This window comes from Dermochelys coriacea, chromosome 4 (assembly GCF_009764565.3).
Source record: "Dermochelys coriacea isolate rDerCor1 chromosome 4, rDerCor1.pri.v4, whole genome shotgun sequence".
NCBI lineage: Eukaryota > Metazoa > Chordata > Testudines > Dermochelyidae > Dermochelys > Dermochelys coriacea.
The window spans coordinates 121,037,047-121,059,956 of NC_050071.1; the positions used below are offsets into that span (position 1 = coordinate 121,037,047).

Genomic DNA, 22,910 nt, shown 5'->3' on the forward strand with positions numbered 1-22,910 from the left:
CAGGGGCTTGTCTTTCTCATTTCGAAGTGTAAGTGGGGGTTGGGCATTTTTTCCAGAAGAGCCCAGCCTCGTCAGCATTAAAAACTTGTTCCAGAAGATAGCCCTTTTCTTCTATGATTTTCTTTAATGGTTCGGGGTAGGCTTTTGCTGCCTCTTCATTGGCAGATGCAGCTTCACCAGTAGTCTGCACGTTTTTGAGGTTGAAGCAGTTTCTAAAACCGTTAAGCCAACCTTGGCTGGCTTTGAATTCAGTCTCATCAGAAGGCTGTCCCTCTTCGGCAGGAGGTTTGAAGAGCACGTAGAGGCTAAGAGCCTTTTCTCGAAACGTGTTGCCATCGATAGGCACACGTTTACGGTTCATTTCTTCCAGCCATAAGTTTGCCTTTTCAGTCTTCACTAAAGTCTTATCACACACCTGGCTCGTCACCTTAGCAGTTATTGGAGCACTTGATGCCATGGTTTGATGAATTCCTCTCTCTCAAATCTTGATGGCACGGATGCTAGATTCATTGCGGCCATATTTACGTGCCACGTTGGAGATTGACATACCGTCTCTCAGTAAGTCCAACACAGCTGGTTTTTCCTCCAGCGTTGGAACAGATCGCTGTTTCTTCAGTTGAACACCAGATTAAGTAGTTGGCTTGCATTTGGGGCCATGTTGTACAAAAAATATGCATCTGTAAACAGTAGAAACACACTCAGCGCGGCAAGATGCTCACACAATGAGAGGCACGCTGGAACTGAGACCGACTGAGGGAACAGCAGATTCACGTCTCCCATCTCACGCTCACTCCAGGGCATATGCTCATTGAGTGTAATGGTGGGTGGAATCACCCGCACTATTTACAGGTATCTTGTTGGTTTTTGGTTTTTGGTTTTTTTTTGTTTTTCCTCCGAGCGTGAATAGTTGAATTCACACAAGTTAAATGTGTGCATGATGCGACTCACCTGTATTTTCATTTGGGTATTCTTCCTGCTATCAGAAGTTTTCTGCTCTTCACAGTGGGCCAAGAGCACTTTCAATGCAAGGTGCTCCTCTTCAGCTTCTTGATGGCCCCAAAGGTGTTTAAGAAAGTTCTTGTAGTGGTGGCCACGTATCTTTGTAGACAAGGAAGACTGATATTTCCTGGGTGATTGGCTGCTCATGGATCAGTTATGCCAATAAGTACAAGCAACAACTATCACTGCACTCCCAACTATTGCGTTTATTAGGACTCATTAGACAAGTTCATGTTGACACGCGCACACACACCACAGAATTAATTGGAATGGAATTTGGTCACAAGAAGGGCCTATTTACTGCACAACCGATTCCTCATCATGAGGGATTTCATCAACCAGCTTCACCTAAGCATTCACTCTTCAGCCCGATTCTGCCTCATCCTTTTAGGCCACATGGCTCTGTGTACCTGTGTCACTCCATTTGCATGACTGCACCTAAAGTGCCTTCAAATCTGGTTATCAACAACCTGTGTCCCAAACAGGGTCTCTGTGGACTAAGTGTCTTCCTCAAGCTGACATTGCTCATTTTGATGGGGAAAATCACCATGAAGTATGTGTGTGGACCCTCTTTCTTCCTGCAGCACTTACAAAGACACTCATCATGGATACCTCCTTGCTAGGATGCAGAGTACATGTCGATGACCAGACAGCCCAAGGCTCCTGGTCCCCACAGGAATCCAGACTACATATCAACCTGTTCAAGCTTTGAGCAGTTTAGAAATGGCTTGCAGGCTTTGTACATATCATTCAGTCCATACGCATTCAGACAATCACCCATCTATTATATAAACAAGAAGGGAAGAGCAAGATTCTTCTCCCTTCTTTCCCTCCCCCCCCCCCCGCACAAAGTAAAATAAAATAAAGTAGTCCACCTCTGGAATTTGTGCATCAGGCACAGAATCATACTCTCAGAAGTACATATCCCAGAGGTGATGAATTCCCTGGCAGACAGCCTCATCAGGTATTTACACATGGTATGGTAATGCCACCCATCAATAGCACAGCACATCTTCCAGCAATGGTGGCGTGTGGCGGTGATCATGTTTTGGGATCTCTCAACACAGCATAACAGAGTGTCTGGTTTACTACTCCCCAGGCATCCAAGGCCTCAGCTCCAGAGGGGATGCCTTCCTGGTGCAGTGGTGAGAACCACTGGTGTATGATTTTCCTGCCATAACTTTACTTCCTTGCTAATCAGGTGGAGGGCTACACCAGCTTTAATCATCCTACTAATACAAAGTTACTGAAGGGTTATCATAAGGACCCCCTCCAGCTGTGAAACCCGTCCTAGTCTGAATCTGAACCTTGTCTTCTCTGGTCTCATGAGGCCGCCGTTCGAACCTTTGGCCTTCTATTCCCCTCTTGTACCTTTCTTTGAAAGTTGCCTTGTTGACAGCAGTTGCCTTTGCTAGAAGGGTTGGAGAGCTTGGGGGCCCTTGTGGTGGACCTGCCTTGTGGAAAAACTGTATATAAGGACAAGATTTCTTCGCAGCTACATATCAGAGTTCATACCTGAAGTGGCCTTCTGAGTTCCACTTTATCCAGACTGTTCACCTTCTAGGGGGTTTTATGATAAGTTTCGCCACAACATGGAGGAGACAAGACTCCATTCCTTGGTCATGCATAGTATTATGCTTATACAAAGCACACGAGATCTTTTTGTAGGGGAAAAGGCAACACGCCGCATTTATTGAGAATACAGCAGTTAGCATATGCTTTTTGGTCAGTCACACGCTCTCACAGTCCCGCCAGTCAATATTTATAGTTACCAGTCCAGAGTCTGGATCAATCTAGTGGCCAGCCAGATTGGTCGCAGAGGGGAACCGGGCTCTGTTGGTTGTGATCTGATGCTCCTGGAGTTGTTGGCAAGACAAACCCAAAGCCCCATGGCAAAACACCCTGTTTTTATAGTCCTTTTTCTCCTATGGATTTTCTGTATCAGTTTATGACCGGTTACTCCTCAGTGGGTGTTATCTTTTGATGGTCCAAAACACCTCCGGGAGGGTCATCCTGTCTGGTTTTGATTTAATCAGTTATCTTGTGTATTAAATTTGCCAGCCTTCACCTCAGGGTCGTCAATCTGCCCCTCCTCAACCATGGATGCATGTTGATGGTTCTCTGGCGTCTTCAGTCTCTTTACTCCTCCTCCCTTGGCCATCTGGCTTCAAAAATGGCCTTCACACCTTATCTTTCCCTGATGTGTGAATGAGGAATGTATGCAAACAGTTCTTTGCAGAGACCTTCAAAAGGTAACAAATAGCAGTGTTTTATATTCAACAAGAAAGGCATCATAAATTAGACCTTAGTAAATGTTATAACTATCCTTTCCCATATTGGGGCCTGGGCCTCCGAAATTCCTCTAATCTAATTAACATAGACCCAGACAAAATCCTGTCTGTTACTTACAAGCCATGAAAAGAAAATGGCTAATACTAGTATCCACTATCCTACTCATTTATTCTAATACCTTAATTCTTACTATGAAATATACAATGTATATAGCCAAAACATAATTATGTAACACAGTACCCATGGTACAACAGTAGGGCTCCAGCCTTCTACCTGCACAGAACAGCACCTTTTCAGAAGTCCCCAAGGGTGTTTGTGGCTATTGCTGAAAAAATGAAGGGGAAAGTATTTTTTCCCCCAAAGACTCTCTGAAAGGCTTTTCTCTTGCATCATCCTTTGCTACGATCATATGAAAGCCCCTTCCCCTCAGGTTGTCAGGGCCCATTCTATGAGAGCCCCAGTGGCTTCAGCAGCCTCCATACAGGGAATCACCTTTTGGAAATGTACAGAACAGGTACTTGAGGATCGATATGCACCTTCACCAGGAATTATGCTCTGGTCCAAGCTTTGTCTGTGGACATCTCCTTTGGTTCAGCGATCCTCCTCATTATGGTACTGTTACCTGGAGTTCCCTAAACCCAGAATTCTTCATAATTTTACTCTCTGCAAGGCGGTATTAAGAAATAAATCAATGGAGACCCAGCACCTCTATCTGCTAGATGATTGGCATAAATCACACCAAGTCAAGTGCTTTCACTTAAAGCCTGTACTTATTGGTCTCCTGCACTCTCACAGGAATGCCTTCACTCAAAGCTTCTGCTTCATTTAGTCTCAAGCACCTACAAATACAATAAGTTATAGGCATCCTGAAACAATAGTTACCTATGGTCTGGAGTGGTCTCAAATGGTCAAATGACAAGGTTCAAGTGGTCAGCTATCTGCCTGTCACTGGGGATTCCAGGCCATATTCAGATAGTCAAATTCCTCAGACTTGTCTACCCCCTTTATGTCAGTAACTGCTACAATTACATCAACATGTCTATCAAAGAAAAACGATTAAGCAAGCATTTTAAAGCCGTTAGTTTATACAGATGTGGTTTTTTTGCAGTCTGCAGTCTCGTGAGTCCTGACACACACACACACACACACACACACCAGAAGTCAAATATAGAGAGACTTTTTCTGTTTTTTTCAGATGCTTACCCCAGCGTAACAGGAAGGGCACAGAGTTAGGCTACTCCTTGTGATTGCTGCCCCCCTTCCTCCTAACTTTGCCTTAGTTATGCTAAGTTCCTACAAAGGCCTTACAGGTGCTTTTGGCAATAAGCAAAAAATTGATATTCCAGTACTGGTAGTCACCTAGGCGTTCTGCTGTGTTGCTGTTGTTTCCCCTGACAGTACACCATACATCCTTTCTTCCTCTTCCTCAAAGAGCACAGCCTGGGGTCATCTGTATTCCCCTTCCAAGGGCCTACTTCAGGGAGTGGGGAAGTTGAAGAGAAACTCTTAAATGTAAACTTGCTGTTAATGTTTTCTTCGGTTCCCTCTTCTTTTAACACCCTCAGAAGGCACAAACCTTAATCATGGCACGTGTTGTATGGCTAATACCTGAGGCATAGGTTAAGTGAGAAGATCCTCACCCAAAAAATGTAAATGGGATTATTTGGCGATTCACTGAACCCTGTGTACTCCTTATCTTCCCTGTTTTCCCTTTCAACCGTTATGCAACTTACAGACTACAACATTACCTGTAAGAAACCAAGGCATTAAGAAGACAGGAAGTGACTTATGTAGAATAACCTATTACCTTTGTAGTTTCATATATGTGGTTAAAGATACATAGTTGCATGAAAACTCATTTTACCTATTCCTATAACAACCTTAATTCTTAGCCACAAGACACATACTTATGAATGCTTTTAGTTTATACATCACAAATATAATAATGATGGAATTAATGACTTAGATGTTCAAACATACCTATGTTGTTGTGTATGTTGAGAGTAGATAGCTGTCTTCTGTGTAAGAGTTGTTTAATTCATCTTACACATTCCTTTAGAGAGACAAGATGAGTGAGGTAATACTGTCACATGTCAGTGTTAACTAACTGTATAAACTGTAAAGGATAATAGAATACATACAAATGTATTAGTCACTTCCTGACTTAATACTTGGATAATGCTGTAGTTGTATATTTTGAATAATGGTTAAGTTAATTACTTCAGCAGCATTAACTCTTAAATTAATAAAGATCTTTGTATGATGATATGCTTTTGTGTGGTGAGAATATAATTCAGGCTTTTAGTATATAGACGAAGACCAAATTGTTGGCCTAGGGTTCAGTGATTAGCTAGTAGTGGTGTGGAACAGAGGACTCTTGCCACAGTGAGGAGAGGAGTTAGGGACAGTTTTGAAATAGGGAGGAAGATCTCTGAGAGCAGAGGGAGAGAGCTGGAATTCGGAAATGCGACTGCACAGGTAAAGAAGTGGGTGGAGTCTGTGTAATGAGGATGTGTGACAGGAAGGAACAAGGTGGGTAGAATGAAAATTTTGCATCCTTGACAAGTAGCTGTAGAAAATACTCTGATTCAGTATAGCAGCCTTAAACATGTAAACCGGATAAGCATCAGAATATTCTATTGGCTTACGAAAATTATTCAGTGTGTTCATTGAAACAAGTGCTCAAATTACAAAACAAAAGGAAATTACTTAGCATTTTTTCTGTGTAGAAGAATGATTGTATGCTGTCAGTGTTCTTTCCTTATCTTTTGTTGTCATTTGTGGAAAAGTCTCCCCCAAAAACTGACAAGTAGCAGTATTATGTTTCCTCCTTACTTTGCCCAGAGATTTTAAAGTTGTGCTTGCCAATCTAAAATATTACATTTTTTTAACCTAGGAATCTCCCTGCAAAACCAGCAGAAGAAGCACAGAAACATAGACAACAGTACGAAGAAATGGTGGTGCAAGCAAAAAAAAGAGGTGATGGATTTACTCTTACATCAGAAAATGTAACGGGATGTTAAACCTAAAAATATATTTGCCTCAATAGCTGCCCTTTAATATGATGAATAGATTTAGTGCTGCCCCTTATAGAAAGCCCAATCCAGGAAAACTGGCAAAGGTCGTTTTAAATCATCCTTGCGCTTCTCAGGTTCTAGGTCTGTTTGTGGGCTGATGAGCATATGACATAAATTAAAGTAGCATATAAGCTGCTCTAATTTACAGCAGCCTTAACTGGACTGCCAGTGGCCTGTTCCATAGTACAGCATCTCCAAATGGCGGTGGAGATTACCATTAGGCCAGTGGCTGCAAGGGTAGCTGTATATAGCCTCTGCTGAGCTGGGGGAATTATCCACCAGCCAGTTGTGGTGCCTTTGCAGCCCCTCAGTCTAGAAGAATCCAGACACCTTTCCTCAGATGGTCTATTTATCAAAAAAGAAACTAAAATCCTCTAGAGAAGAGCTAAAGTTTTGTGACAATTACTAATCCCATGATTCCACAAACCCACTGAAAAATCATTGACCAATGTATTTAATTGCTTTCTAATACTGAACTATTGAAATGCAACCCTCAGGTGGGATATTTTAAATGGGATCTTATTGGATGAGCACAGGGTTCTTTGTCAGTACATGTCAAAAAGAACATCCCATGGCTTAAATACTCTGAGGGGAATCTTTACAAAAACACTGCATTTTTTTGAGTTTGTATTGCAATCTCTGTCCTCTTCACTGACATGGGTATATGTGCCCCAGGCTCTGCTAGTGATTTTCCTTATCTGCAGTTGTTTAATAGTGGAAATGCCTCAGCCTCTCCCCAGCTGTGCTGTGAACTCCAGGTGGAGCTGGCACTGCCAATAGTAGATTCACCCTGCCATGCAGACTCTAGGTCTGACTGCCCATCACCATTTCCCAGCGCAGGGAAGCAGACAGAATATGGTAACAAAGGGTAGCCTGAGACTGGGTCTTCTGAGTATTTGTTCATGTCAGAGTCCTTGGAGATAATGTCCAGCCTGCTGGACAGCATGCCTAGGACCCAATGTAGTTATGTGAACCAAGGATCGGCTTAGTGCCTGCTCTGAATCCTCTACTGAAAGTGTTTACTGTAGGGGTTTTGAGTGTCTTTTGCCTAGTAGTAAATGTAATCTTCCCTTTTGTGTCAGTGCCGATCATGCAGCACCATATCACTATATCCATTTCACAGGCACCAATCCCAGGGAGTGCTGCCTCTCTCCTCTCTCTGCTTGTACTGTAGGCAGTTCTTGCCCCTTGAGCACCAGTACGCCATCCAGGTTATGCTTATTGGACAAGCACTCCTACACTGTGTAAAGGGCCAAAGAAATGCATGTTCATCTCCAGCTAAAGATTGAGGCTCACCTTCATTTCTCTATACAGCTATTCCAACTCCGTTTCTTCTCTGCAGCCCTGATAATATATTACTTTGGGGGGGGGGTTCTTTACCAAATATTAAAAATTCTTCACACAATATTCTAAAATTCTACAAAATTCTGCATATTTTATTTGTCAAAAAACACAATACAGTCATGCCACTTTCAATTATTTTGGAAATTTTATTTCAAAATACCGGTCAGCAAGAATGTCTGTAACAATGCCGATGACAAAAAAGATTCAAGAAATATTTTTTGACACATAGATTCCTTAATAGGTATATTCATACAGAACTTTGAATAATCCATTTAAACGACAATACAGAAACTTATTTCCTACATCCCTTAGAAGCACTGTAAAGGCTTGGGGAGTCAGGGGTAATGGAGGATCTGAGGGAGAAGGAAGTAGTTTCTGGGAAAGAGCCTGGGTGTGAACTTGGAGGGTTGTCAGGTGTGGGTGGGAGAAGTGTGGAACAGGGGTTTTTGTTTTTTTTTTTTTTTTTTAATGGTGGGGGAAGGGATTGTTGGGGAGCCTCCCCCATGTAGACCCTGGCTGACCCCTAGTCTCCCTCATTCAGTCAGGCACATCTGTCCTGTCCCTGTGTGGCCCTGCACCCCAACTCAGCCATCCCTGTCCACATGTGTCCTTGCACTCCCCCACCCCTGGTGGCCCTACACACCCCCTCCCATTCAGCCCCTGACTCAATGCTGTCACCCCACTACCTCTTGTGCCTCCACCCCAGTCTGACCCATTCTGTTCATCCCTCCCCATATCCTAGGCCTCCTCATTTGGCCCTGCAGGTAGGGTGCTGTGAGGAATGCAGCCTCTTCCTCCTCCCTCTCTGTTGTTGGCTGAACTGGCTGCCCTCTCTTCTGGCATCAGATCCACCCCTGGTGGGTGAAATGTGTAACTACAGCACCTTCCTGGCAAACGTTTTCTGTGGGGCGGAAGGGTATCTATGGGGAGTCATCAATTCTGCATGTGTACAGTGGTGCAGAATTCCCTCAGGAGTAATACATTGTTCTTTAAAGTGACTTACTATCCATCAGTCACATCTGTTCTGTGACACCTGAAATAGTACAATGTGTAAGAAATAGGGCTGTCAATTAATCACGGTTAACTCATGCGATTAACTAAAAAAAATTTAATCGCAATTAATTGCAGTTTTAATAGCACTGTTGAACAATAGAATACTAATTGACATGTATTAAATATTTTGGGGTGTTTTTCTACATTTTCAAATATATTTCAATTACAACACAGAATACCAAGTGTGCAGTGCTCACTTTATATTATTTTTATTACAAATATTTTCATTGTAAAAATGATAAAAGAAATAGTATTTTTCAATTGACCTCATACAAGTACTGCAGTGAAATCTCTATCATGGAAGTGCAACATACAAATGTAGATTTTTGTTTGTTTTTTTGATACATAACTGCATTCAAAAACAATATAAAACTTTGAGCCTACAAGTCTACTCAGTCCTACTTCTTGTTCAGCCAATCACTAAGAAAAGTGTTTGTTTACATTTACGGGAGATAATGCTGTGCAATTTTTATTTACAATGTCACCTGAAAGTGAGAACAGGTGTTCACATGGCACTTTTGCAGCTGACATTGCAAGGTATTTATATGCCAGATCTGCTAAACGTTTGTATGCCTCTTCATGCTTCTGCCACCATTCCAGAGGACGTGCTTCCATCCTGCCTACGCTCATTTAAAAAAAAAAAAAATGCATTCGTTAAATTTATGACTAAACACATTTGGGGAGAATTGAATGTTTCCTGCTGTCTTACCCACATTCTGCCATATATTTCATGTTATAGCAGTCTCGGATGATGACCCAGCACATATTATTCATTTTAAGACAACTTTCATTGCAGATTTGACAAAATGTAAAGAAGGTACGAATGTGAAATTTCTAAAGATAGCTACAGTACTCGACTCAATATTTAAGTATCTGAAGTGTCTTCCAAAATCTGAGAGGGACGAAGTGTGGAGCATGCTTTCAGAAGTCTTAAAAGAGTAGCACTCCAATGCGGAAACTACAGAACCCAAATCACCAAAAAAAGAAAATCAAACTTCTGCTGGTGGCATCTGACTCAGATGACGAAAATGAACATACATCGGTCCACATTGCTTTGGATCATTCTCTAGCAGAACCAGTCATCAGCGTGGACGCATGTCCTCTGGAATGGTGGTTGAAGCTTGAAGGGACATATGAATCTTTTGCGCATCTGGCATGTAAATATCTTGCGACGCCAGCTATAACAGTGCTATGTGAATGCCCATTCTCACTCTCAGGTGAAATTGTAAACAAGAAGTGGGCAGTGTTATCTCCTGCAAATGTAAACAAACTTGTTTGCGCAATTGGCTGTACAAGAAGTAGGACTGAGTGGACTGTCTAGACTCTAAAGTTTAATGTTGTTTTGTTATTGAACGCAGTTATTTTTTGGTATGTAATTCTACATTTGTAAGATCAACTTTCATGATAGAGATTGCACTACAGTACTTGTATTAGGTGAATTGAAAAATACTATTGGTTTTTACAATGCAAATATTTGAAATAAAAAATGTAACCTGAGCACTGTACACTTTGTATTAAAATCAATATTTGAAATTGTAGAAACATCCAAAAATATTTAAATAAATGGTTTTCTATTATTTAACAGCACAATTAAGATTAATTTTTTATTGCACAATTAATCACGATTAATTTTTTTTATCGCTTGACAGTCATAGTAAGAAACAATGATATTGGGGGAAGATAAAAACTTACTATTTTCCTGTTTAATAGGAAAGTATAATATGAGTATAGATAGGCTCACAAAATTATTGCAAAATGAACATTGCAAGACAGTAAATACTGTCCTGAGGTTCCTACTCAGGCAGAGCTCCCGCTGTACTTAACCAAACAAAAAAAACTTTGAACTACTCAAGGTTGTGTATCAGTTTCACAAAGGACAATCCCCAATTGTTTCCCATGTAGCAATTGTGTCCTTTTGTTATGTTTATATAAAGGAAAGATGGAGCCTATTCCCCAAGCACTTTAGTCTATTAAAAGTTTCAATCCAATAATAGTTTTGTGTGCATAAAAAATGAAGGATCAGGATGCATCTGGAAAAATGTGTATTACCGTATGTGGAAAGTGTTACATGAACAAGAGCACTAGGTCTTGATTTTCGTAAGTGAAGTAAATTTTAGTGCTCCTCAAAGATGCTAGAGTGGCAGTCTTACAGACTGACAGTCTCTACTTAACCATGGAATAAGTTTAGGATAGGATGCAGCAATGGAAAGATTTGTGCGCTCCCCTAGCAATAGGCCTAAATTATATTCTTGGAGGACCACCTGTAGGAATGAAAGAATAATCAAATATTCTTACCTGTACAGTCCTTGCCTCTGATATTGCCAGGAAAGGTGGGTTTCTCTGGTGTGTGATCTGAATAACCGTCTACCAGGATATAGATTGAGTTCATCAGTTTGATCCATAGAGGCTACCAGATGATAGCTTTTAGTTGCTACCCAACTTGGTTAGATTTGAACTGGTCACTGAGAGTGAAAGACTCCATATCCCATAAATTCTCTCATGTTTCATCTAGTCCATCCAAGATCATCCTGGTGTGTAGTTCAGTTGTGTTCACCTTTGACATTGCTGATTACTGATGGCATATAGAAAATTGTAGTGTGTCTAGGATGTTCTTTAGCATTGCTTGAGCAGGTGAATGTGATTTAAGGCATATAATAGGTTGAATTTTTATGGCCGTGAAGCCCTTAATGGCTCTTACCTTTTATATTAACTTTATTGACTTTGTAATTTTCTTTTTTCAGAGCTTAAAGAAGCCCAGAGGAGAAAGAAACTACTGGAAGAACGATGTAGACTGGAAGAAAGCATTGGGAATGCAGTTTTAATTTGGAACAATGAAATCTTGCCCAACTGGGAAACTATGTAAGACACACTATGTTTTACATTGTGCTTAATGGTAACTTTCTATATCCTGATAAATTCAAGGATTGGTCAAGATTACTTTATTTCAGCAGTGCCAGAAGCTAGTGTGTATAGCAGTTAAAGGTGACTTGCAAAAGGAATTGGCCTGTTTAAGGAAGGCATTCAGGTGGTGCTGCCAAAGATGATGGAATTTTGTTAATTCAGTTTCCTTATTACCTTTAATAGAGTTTCAGAAATTAGACAATCAAACTGAACATAGTATATTATACACATAGTTATTACATAGAGCCATGTAGCCATCTGTTTCCTGACTACAAAAACAATGAAGAGTCCTTGACTATACAGCCATATAATTTAGATTGGTTTGAGCATGTTAATTTATGGTCTCCCTTGCATGTGGAATAAAACCCATGTTTCAGAGATGTGCTTCATCACAATGACCACTTCTCTGTAACGGCTGTTAATGAAAAGTAGTGAGTTTCTGAATCTTGTTTTAATTCTTAGTGTGGGAGTTTAATTTCTGTCCATTTCTTCTAATCTTTTCAGCATATGGTATACAGCAGTGATGTTCAAAAATAATCTAAGATCAGGGAGTGGTTGGTGACTGGGGACCTCTGTTAGAAAGCTACTAGAAAAAATAACACTTAGAGCCATCTATTTGTCAGGATTTGATTCTCCATGACTGCTTGGTTTATGTACTTCCAGATGTGTCTTTAGATTTAAGCACAAGTATGATGTTACTAAGCCTCTTGATTTACAGTGGGCTACACCATGTATGCCAAACCAAGTGGTTGAAAAAAAGAAATAGGGAAAACCGTCAGTTTAAAAAACAAAACAAAAAAACAAAAAACCCAAGCCCCTCTTTTCACAGCTAACACTTTTTAAAAGACATAGTGCAGGCAGTTAGCATGCCTAAAAACATCAATATGTTGCCTACTGTAACAGCTACATTTAGCTGTTCACGGTTTTTAAGGGTTTTATTTGTTTCATTTCTGCTTATTTGACTTTGACAGTGATTCCTGAATGGAACTTTTACTCCAGGGGGAATTCTGTGGCAAAAAAAATTAAAAATTCTATACACAATATTTTAAAATTATTTTAAAATTAAAATTTTGGTAATTTATTTCAAAATGCCTGTCAGTGAGTATGTCTGTAACAATACAGAGGACAAAAAAGATTCAGGACATGTTTTTTTGACAAATAGATTCCTTATTAGGCATATTAATACAGAGTTTTGAATAATAATTCATTTAAACGAGAATACAGAAACTTATTTCCCACATCCCTTAGAAACAGTGCAAAGGCTTGGGAAGTCAGGGGTAATGGAGGAGCTGAGGGAGAAGGAAGTAGTTTCTGGGGAAAGCGCCTGGGTGTGAACTTGGAGGGTTGTTGGGTGTGGGTGGGAGAAATATGGAACAGGGTGGAGGAACGGAGGAGAAGGCAGGGGAGGAAGGGGAAGGGAGGGATTGTTAGTGAGTTGGGGAGCCTTCCCCATGCAGACCCTGGCTGACCCCCTAGCCTCTTCCAATCAGTCAGGCACATCTTCCTCTGTCCCCTCCCCTAGCTTTCTGAATCGTGGTCTGTGACCACCCACATGTGCCTGATTCTGTCTCTTTTCCCCCCCCCCCATGCCTCCTAACCTGGCCCAGTGGGCAGGGTGCTGTGAGAAACGCTGCTGGCTGCTATTGCCAGTGAGCTAGCTGCTCTGGTGTCACAGTAGCCCTTGGTGGGCAAAATGCATAACTGTAGCACCTCTCCAGCAGTATTTTCTGCAAAGGAAAAAAAAAATCTGCGGGGGACATGAATTCTGCATGTGCACCGTGGTGCAGAATTCTCCCTCAAGTAAACTTTGCATGACCATACCCTAAGTTAGTAAATAAAAGATTAAAAACATCCTGGCCAGCTGTGTATTGGAATGTGTTGAGTACTTGATGAAGGAATTTCTAGAGAACAGAAAGAAGAAATTAAAAACCAATTAAAAATTTAAATCTCTATTTTAATAGTTGAAAGAGTCCTAATTTTACTTTATTAGTTGTCCCTAAAACTCTTGACTGATATTTGTAAAAGAAAGCAGTCAATCTCACAAACAAGCCCCTTGAAAGCTTACCATTTCTAGTTTATACAAAAGCATAACATAGACTTTCGGTTAGTGCCTTTCTTGTCAATTTACTGATCCTTAGAAATGTGAAAAATAGAATATTGTGATCAAAATAAACCCACTTGATTCAGTGGTCAATACAGCAGTATGTTAGGTGGATATGTTTCCATGGCTTTGCCTTCCCCTTAGACACACTTGCCACTTGTGGTTGAATGCTTCCCCAGTCTTCCTTACAGCAGCCTTAGAATTATTGGCCATCAATTTAATATGGTTTAGAACTGTTTCATTGAAATGTTTTTGACTCTTGCTGTCTCCATCTCCAAATTTGCTACTTCACGTGCTGCAGCCGTCTACCGTGCTTTCTGCTCCTGGAGAATATGCACAGCTTAACGGTTGGAAAATTTTCATCTCATGGGCAAGGTTTTGAATGGGGGAGAAGATAATCTTTTATCACTGGAATGGAAATATATTTTATACTCAGACCTGGGTTTCTCTCGTCTCTAGTTCATGCAATGGAAAGTCAGGGACCTCCTTTCTTTTATTTCTTTCCCTTTTCCTAATCCTCCCTCCACTCTCCCCGCTTGCGCACTTTCTCTCTGTCTCTCTCACGTTGGCCCATACAGAGTGGCAGATATCTAGCAGTCTTGGTTGCAGGGTTCCAATCAAAAACCTTCAGTTTGAGGAAGAAGGTAATGTTAAAACAAAGTTCAAAGTCTAGATAGTACAAAAGCATGAATGAGTGCTGCACCAGTTCCTTTTTGATTTCTCAAGGGGCCCATAGCAAGCTGACGTACACCTGGGCCTGAATCCTCCAATGCAGTAACACCACCTTCTACTACCTATAGTTCAGTGGAACGCATTTTATTTTAAACAGGTGCTGCTCCCGTAAAGTTCGAGAATTGTGGTGGCAAGGTATTCCTCCAAGCGTGAGAGGCAAAGTCTGGAGCTTGGCAATCGGCAACGAGTTAAATATCACCCATGGTGAGACTGACATGTATTTTGTCTGCATTTTGAGACACTCAGCTAAATCACACTTTAGCAGAGAGACTTCCATTTAGTTAGAATGTGTTTAGAATTTGGGGGAATGATGAAGTCATAGTCAGTTGTACTTTGCTTTCATTTAAGGATACCATGTGTTTTTGCTCCACACTGCATATGGTCTTCTTCTTATTCTGTATGGGGTGTTTAATTTTAGGGGTGTCTAGGAATTTTTTTTTTCCACTGCTCAGTCCGAGTTATAGTTCTGGAATATTGCTGCACATTGCTTTGACAAGTAAAGATGTTCAGAGTTAACAACCCCATTTCAGTCAATAGAAAATAAGATATTTCATATAATTACTGTTAATTATGTAGTGACTGTGCGTGTGCATATACTGGTTTTATTCTAAAGTGAGACACTTGGTTTGTGAGTGAAGGAGAGACTAACTTGGAAACAAAACCTGCTGTGGAATTAGTTCTCTTTCCCACATGTTCATTACTGATGATATCAGTAATACATTAGTCTGTTTCCTTGATTTTGTACTATGTTATTTTTTCAGTCCTTTTATTTTTAATTCCAAAATGACAACAAAAGGGAAATGCTCTGGATTTGCCTATACTCTTGTGGTTTCCTTCTACTGCATATGCTTTTTCTGTGGCTGTTCAGTGTACCTCAGAAATTGCTATAGGATAGAAATGGAAGAGTGTGTGTGCTAGTTGTCACAGTTCTGGGTGGAATTTTGAATGCCAGAGGTATGTTACCCAAACAAATGCTAAGAAATATTTATATAATCTGTTCCACCCAGACAATTACTTCTGCTCACTGCATCTAAATTATATCCTGATAAAACAAATCTTCCAGCACCCTAACTTACCTAAAATTCAATTCGTTTTTTACTTTACAGATACTTACTTTGTTTGTTTGTTTTGTTATTATTGGGGGGCAGGGGTTGTTAGCATGCTGACGTAATCAGTAATTGAAGATGAATTTTAAAAAGTACTTGTTTTTCAGAACTCTATGATATTTGCTTGGCTCGTGCCAAAGAGAGGTGGCGATCACTTAGCACAGGAGTCTCTGAAGGAGAATGTGAAGGTATATGTTTTATTTGGCAAAATATTATTCCGTATTTTGTAATAACTTCCTCTTCATTACAAAATGAAGAGGTGGTGGTTTTAAAATCATTCCTAAATGTTAAACTAAAATAATATAGTTTAAAAAGCTAGAAGAAACTTCAGAGTAGGTGTGGGATATGTGGTTGGTAAAGGGGTATTAAAAACATTTCTGCAGGAAGGTAAAAAATGAAGTGTTAATCTCTTGCATGCAGTAGTTTACTGCATTATTTTCCTCTTTAACGTATCTTTAAATTCAGTTATATATATAATTTTAAAAATTTTATATAAGTTTTTTTGCAAAACTTTCCTTTACCAATAGCTTAAAGATTTTTTGGATGAATGGTTTATATAAATATTTTAGTTTTGTTGTTTATGTTGTAATACCTTAAGATGTTTCAGAGTAGCAGCCGTGTTAGTCTGTATTCGCAAAAAAGAAAAGGAGTACTTGTGTCACCTTCGAGACTAACAAATTTATTTGAGCATAAGCTTTCGTGAGCTACAGCTCACTTCACCGGATGCGTTCGGTGGAAAATACAGAGGGGAGATTTATATACACATACAGAGAACATGAAACAATGGGTTTTATTATACACACTGTAAGGAGAGTGATCACTTTAAGATGAGCTATTACCAGCAGGAAGGAGAGGGGGAAGGAGGAAACCTTTTGCGGTGATAATCAAGGTGAGCCATTTCCAGCAGTTAACAAGAACTTCTGAGGAACAGTGGGGGGTGGGGTGGGGGGAGAAATAACATGGGGAAATAGTTTTACTCTATGTAATGACTCATCCACTCCCAGTCTCTATTCAAGCCTAAATTAATTGTATCCAGTTTGCAAATTTATTCCAATTCAGCAGTCTCTCGTTGGAGTCTGTTTTTGAAGCTTTTTTGTTGAAGGATAGCCACTCTTAGGTCTGTGATCGAGTGACCAGAGAGATTGAAGTGTTCTCCAACTGGTTTTTGAATGTTATAATTCTTGATGTCTGATTTGTGTCCATTTATTCTTTTATGTAGAGACTGTCCAGTTTGACCAATGTACATGACAGAGGGGCATTGCTGGCACATGATGGCATATATCACTTTGGTAGATATGCAGGTGAACGAGCCTCTGATAGTGTGGCTGATGTGATTAGGCCCTATGATGGTGTCCCCTGAATAGATCTGTAGACACAGTTGGCAACGGGCTTTGTTGCAAGGATAGGTTCCTGGGTTAGTGGTTCTGTTGTGTGGTGCGTGGTTGCTGGTGAGTATTTGCTTCAGGTTGGGGGGCTGTCTGTAAGCAAGGACTGGCCTGTCTCCCAAGATCTGTGAGAGTGATGGGTCGTCCTTCAGGATGGGTTGTAGATCCTTGATGATGCTCTTTCTCTAATTCAGGGGATCTAAATTCTTTGAAACTTTAGTAGTAGCAGATTCCTTTCTTAATAGCTCAGTGTAACATTGAGTTCCCATGAGAGAGCTGCAAGCCTGTTGTCACAGACTCAGCTTGTTGAGATTTTTTGGGTGTGGAGAGAAGAGATGAGGAAAAAAAATCTGGGTGCTTGAAATAAGATACTTTAATCTGCTAGGATGACCTCTCTAAGGAGTGATGTTGAGCAGAACTATGAGTGCATTATACAAGGACATTTCCCAAGGAAGTGCTGTTCTACTAAAACATCTTATTTAGGATACAGGGATGGTATCTAATATAGTTGTTGGGTTTTTTTTTTAGCTTTGACTATTCATTGTCCAGAGTTTATATCAACATGTGTTCAGAGTAAGTGCTAGGTAGCAACAACTTGTATCTTGCCTTCTCTTCAAAAACCCAAGCAGGTAGAGTTGATGATGATTCTCAGCAGGACAGACAAAACATGAATAGATAGGAATGTTTGGACACTATGAGGGGAAGAGTTCATGTTGTAGGTGCCTGTTTTCTTTGCTTAAAATTCATTTAAGAAGTTGCTGGGGGAATATTACAATTCTGCATCATCTGTAAATGTAAATGCAAAGCCAAATTAAATGTGCAAAATACCAAATTAACTAAAGTGATCCCATGTCTCAAACACAGAGTAATGTCTTTTGCAGAAAATTTACATAGGTGCCTTCCAAAAAACCTTTAGCTAGAAGTTAGAGGTGTGGGGCAGAAGTTGTCAGCCTCTATATTTCAGTTACCCTTATGCAAAAACAACCTTTTCAGAGTGGTTACTTGCTCTGCAGGCCCTCGGCATCCTAGGGTATGGTACACGGGTTTGTATATGCCTCCTGACTTAGCAGTAGTACCTTCTTCTCTCTGATATCACTGCGTTCAGACTTATTCAGGAATAACCTGCACTGTGGGACGGCTTCAAGCCTGTGTGTGTGTGTGTGTGTATTAAAAGATATTAAACATAGTAATTGTATTTTGATTTCTGCAGATGCTGGATTTTCTGCAGCAGACAGGGAAGCAAGTCTGGAATTAATAAAACTGGATATTTCTAGAACATTTCCCAATCTCTGTATTTTCCAGCAAGTAAGCGATTTTAATTTTTAATCACACAATATTTTTCAGTGTACACTTAAGTAGTAAAAACAAATTTTTGAAAAGTCTGCACTGAAATACAGTAACTCCTCACTTAAAGTCATCTCGGTTAACGTTGTTTCATTGTTTACATTGCTGATCAATTAGGGAACATGCTCGTTTAAAGTTGTGCAATGCTCCCTTCTAACGTCGTTTGGCAACCGCCTACTTTGTCCACTGCTTGCAGGAAGAGCAGCCCATTGGAGCTAGCTGGTGGGGGCTTGGAACCAGGGTGGACCGGCAGCTCCCCGGTCCCCTAAGTTCTCTGTGCAGCAGGTGCCCAGCAGGCTATCAGTTGCCAGCAGTTCAGCTGTCCCTCCCTTGAATGCCATGTGTTGCTCCTGCCCTCTGCCTTGGAGCCTCCTACTTGCTGTGTGGGGGGGAGGGGGGCACTAATGTCAGGGTGTCCCCCTCCCCAGCTCCTGCACCCCATTTACCCCATCTTCCATAGAGCGGGGGTACACAACAGGGTTCAGGACTGAGGGAGCTTCCTGGCAGCAGCTTCTGTCTCAACTTGCTGATCTACTTAAAAAGACAGTAAACTTAGGGTGGGGTCAGCGTACTTAAAGGGGCCTTGTGCAGCGCGCGCGCTCTCTCTCTCTCACACTCACGCTCACACTCACACACGGTGTGTGTTTCTGTCTGCTGTGCTGCCTCCCCTCCTTCCATTTGTGCTGCCTTGTAGAGTGTGAGGCTACATTAACAACAATGGGTTAACCCTTGAGGGCTCAGCTGATTGCTGGTTCATCATTTAGCAGTAGGGCATTCCCTGGGAAATATCCCACCCTCTGACTTCAACACCTCAACCAAGCTGCACAATCATCATCGTTGTGTACCAGTATTAAATTTTTTTTTTTTTTTTTAAACTTGGAGTGCACGCGCGCACACAGTCTTTTTTTTGTCTGGTGAAAAAAATTTCCCTAGAACCTACCTCCCCCCTTCCCCATTTACACTAATTCCTAAGGGGAAATATTCGCTTAAAGTCATTTTTCAGGAACATAACTACAATGTTAAGCGAGGAGTTACTGTAGGTTTATTTTGTGTTCTAAATGTAGAAGTTTTTAGTACAAACTTGCATTTTGGTATTTATGTGATTAATATATATGAGTAGTTTGTGGTAAAATTCATGTCTGGTATTCCTGAATGACAAGTATAAAAGATTTCAGCAGAGCCTAAGACTGCTCAGTGTAATGTATGGCAACATGTAAGGCTTCTCAGGACTTGAAATTAACATAGCTTTTATGGGAATCCTCCTTAATATGCTGCGATTGTTCTTCCCTTTCTTCATGGCTCAACCCTACTGCTAGTCTAATAGATAGAGCTAAACCAACTTGATTAGTGTTCAGCTTCCTTGGTACTAATATGTGACAATGCATAAAGCCGTAGTGAATTTCTAATGCTTGTGTCCTTCTGCACTTTGGTCATTAACCTGTTGGACAAACTGTATGTGTTTGGAATAAATAGGCATGGGGAGATGTTTCATAGAATATCAGGGTTGGAAGGGACCTCAGGAGGTCATCTAGTCCAACCCCCTTGCTCAAAGCAGGACCAATCCCCAATTTTTGCCCCAGATCCCTAAATGGCCCCCTCACGGATTGAACTCACAACCCTGGGTTTAGCGGGCCAATGCTCAAACCCCTGAGCTATCCTTCCCCCTTAGTCACATTATAGTGATGCATTCCCCATAAAAGTTGAAAGAGTTTAAGATTTTTTTCAAAGAAGTCTAGGGCAGGGTTCTCAAACTTCATCGCATTGTGACCCCCTTCTGACAATAAAAATTACTACATGATCCCAAGAGGGGGAACTGAAGCCTGAGCCTGCGCCTGCCTGAGCCCCCTCTGGGCGGGGAGAACAAAATCCAAGCCCCACCACCCTGGGCAGGGGTCCTGTAACCTGAGCCCCCGCCCCCACCAAAGGATGAAGCTGAAGCCTGAGCCCAGGGTGGTGGAGCTCGGATTGCAGCTTTGGCCCTGGGTCCCAGCCAGTCTAAAGCCAGCCCTGGTGACCCCATTAAAATGGGGGTAGCGACTCACTTTAGGGTCCTGACCCTCAGTTTGAGAACCGCTGGGGATTTGGGCACATCTTTTATTAAAATTATTAGCCTATGTGTCTAAGGGTATGTCTATGCAGCAAAGAAAAACCCACAGCTGTCCCATGCCAGCTGACTCAGGCTCACGGGGCTTGGGCTGCAGGGCTGTTTCATTGCTGTGTAGACTTCTGGGCTCAGGCTGGAACCCAGGCTCTAGGATCTTGCGTGCCCAGAAGTCTACACAGGAATGAAGCAGCCCCAGAGCCTGAGCCCGAGTCGTACACTAAAGCCTCTACACAGCTTTGGATCCTCTCTCATTGTGGATATTTACAGAAGTTTTATGATTCATTTTTTATTTTTCATTATAGGGTGGTCCTTATCATGACACGTTGCACAGTATTTTAGGAGCCTATACATGTTACAGACCCGATGTTGGCTATGTAAGTGAAGTTATATGTTGCAATTATGTAAGTGGTGTTTCTGTTCACTTGCTAGGCTGTTCTAAAATGATTTTGTGAGGATTTTTGGTTTTGCTGTACATTTTTGGTTATTTTATGGTATATTTTATACAAAATGCTGTGTCAAGGAATATGTGCACTGTTATGTTTTGCTGTTACACTGCTAGATTTGAATGTTTTAATGAAGTAGAGATAAGACTTTTACAAAATCTAGGGCGCACATATGTGCTGAATGAAAATTGAAATATAAGCCATCTGGTTAAGTCACTCTTCTGAACAACATACTGTATTTCACTGCAGTCTTATTGAGGTGACAGCTTGTTAAAATTGTATCTCTTCTTCAAGATGGCCTCTGTGTTCACACTTCTGGGATGTGCGCCCCGGCACTGCAAAGCTTCTGGAACATTCTGTAAAGCAGTACCCATTGGGACTGCGTAAGCTCCCTCACACCACTCAACAGTCGGAGTACAGGTTATGAAAGGACTATATGGCCGCAACTGCTTCATTCAGTTGTTTTTCCATGGCCAGGTGTAGACATAAAGTTATTTAGTCTGGCTCTGGATCAGTTATTTTTGGCAGGGTGGGAGTGGAGCAGGTGATAATACCCCAAACCAGAATTTCCTTTTCCTCTTTTGACAGTTAGTATATTTATGATGTTTCAATAGTCGTTTCTGTGATTTTTTTAGTTGATCTGGTTCCTGAGGAACGGGAGAAGGGCAGATATATATATGATAGAGTTCATGGTCCTCTGTTTGTGGAGGACAGTATGTACACCCACTGTTCTAAAGATCTGCATCTTCATAACTCGGGCCTACTTGGATTGGCAGCAGAGGCTCCAAGCTTTCCTCACTGAGGAGGCCAGGTCCTTTGATCCAGCATCAGGTCTGTTGTATACCTCTGAAAAGGGATAGCAGAGACCATTTTTGGCTTCATTGTCAGGCAAATCGGGATAAGAAATCTCAGTTGGACAGATTAGAAACCTTAGGTCCCTAAAAGGGATGGAAATGGGTGGTTAAGTAGGCAACATAGTGCTCAGATACATGGTGCCTTAGTCCATGCTAGCTGGGGTGTAAATTCTAATGGCAGTGGAACCTCCTGGTGTGCTAAAAGTTCCCTAGTGCATATTAACATAGTACAGTCTGAAACAGGACTACACGAATGCGCATTTGGGGACTTGTAGCATGTGCCAGCAAGATCCACATAGGCTAGTTAGTGCACAACATGCTGGTGTGCACTGGAATTTACAGCCCAGCTGGTGTGGACAAAGTCACTGTGTAGACAAGCTCATAGAGTGGATTAGTTTTATATATGTTAACCAAATCATCTCCAGCAACTAGCAGTGAATAGAAATTATACTCCATGCTGCAAAGAAATGAATGAAAGAATCTACAAAGGGAAGAGAGGAAGGGAGGGAAATAGATGTTAAACTGTCTCTGGACTCTCTGGTAACATGCCATGTCTGAGGTCTTGCAGACAGGGAAGACAAATGAATAGTCAGTGGTAAAGCAGATATATGAAGCGCTTCCCATTGCCCTACTTCATTTGTTGAAGAGGCTGCCCTTTCTGGTACTAAAGGTGGTAGGAACCACTGGACTTAAGATGATGATTGTGGCACTGGTAGGAGGCTGAAGTGTAGGTCCGCATCCTCTGGTCAGATTTCAGGAACCCCAAAAGCTGGCAGTGGACTTGGCGGTGGTCTCTTTCTCAAGTGTTTCCTCCATCTTCAGGCAGAAAAGATTCTTCCCTTCAAACGGGAGGTCTTCCATAGAGGGGTGGGCGGGTGTGTGTGTCTGATAAAAGGCCAGACAATTGGAGCCAAAGTTTATAGTTTCAGAAATATCTGGTGCTGCGATCAGAACTGCAGCAAATGTCCATGGAATAGCAGTAGTTAACTAAGTGGTTGTAGCAGAGTAGTGAGGCACATTAGCTGGGTGAGTCTTAGTACCTAAAGGTCTTACTAAGGGCTCACTCTCCCAGATGTAAAGTAGTATTGGTGGCATGCCTCTCCTATTTCCATCAGAGATCTGTAGGGCTGCTCTTTGTAGTACTATTTATGCCTTTATTCAGTACTTCTGTCTAT

The 22,910-nt window shown here is 41.3% G+C and overlaps 1 protein-coding gene and 1 long non-coding RNA gene across 6 annotated transcripts in view; one reads left to right on the plus strand and one right to left on the minus strand.

The window, feature by feature from the left end:
* Positions 1–22,910, plus strand: part of TBC1D14 (TBC1 domain family member 14) — a 119,968-nt gene that overhangs the window by 75,961 nt on the left and 21,097 nt on the right. For all 5 annotated transcript variants that reach the window (XM_038400295.2, XM_043512487.1, XM_043512485.1 and 2 more), the window contains 6 exons: positions 6,188–6,270; positions 11,507–11,624; positions 14,597–14,703; positions 15,713–15,793; positions 18,201–18,295; positions 20,741–20,812. In XM_038400295.2, the coding sequence (XP_038256223.1) occupies positions 6,188–6,270; positions 11,507–11,624; positions 14,597–14,703; positions 15,713–15,793; positions 18,201–18,295; positions 20,741–20,812 (556 nt within the window). The remainder of the gene's footprint in view (positions 1–6,187; positions 6,271–11,506; positions 11,625–14,596; positions 14,704–15,712; positions 15,794–18,200; positions 18,296–20,740; positions 20,813–22,910) is intronic.
* Positions 656–19,206, minus strand: LOC122459707. Its single transcript, XR_006280557.1, has 3 exons — positions 19,180–19,206; positions 15,610–15,612; positions 656–839 (listed from the first exon to the last, which is right to left on the minus strand). It is a non-coding gene; the product is annotated as an uncharacterized LOC122459707 (long non-coding RNA).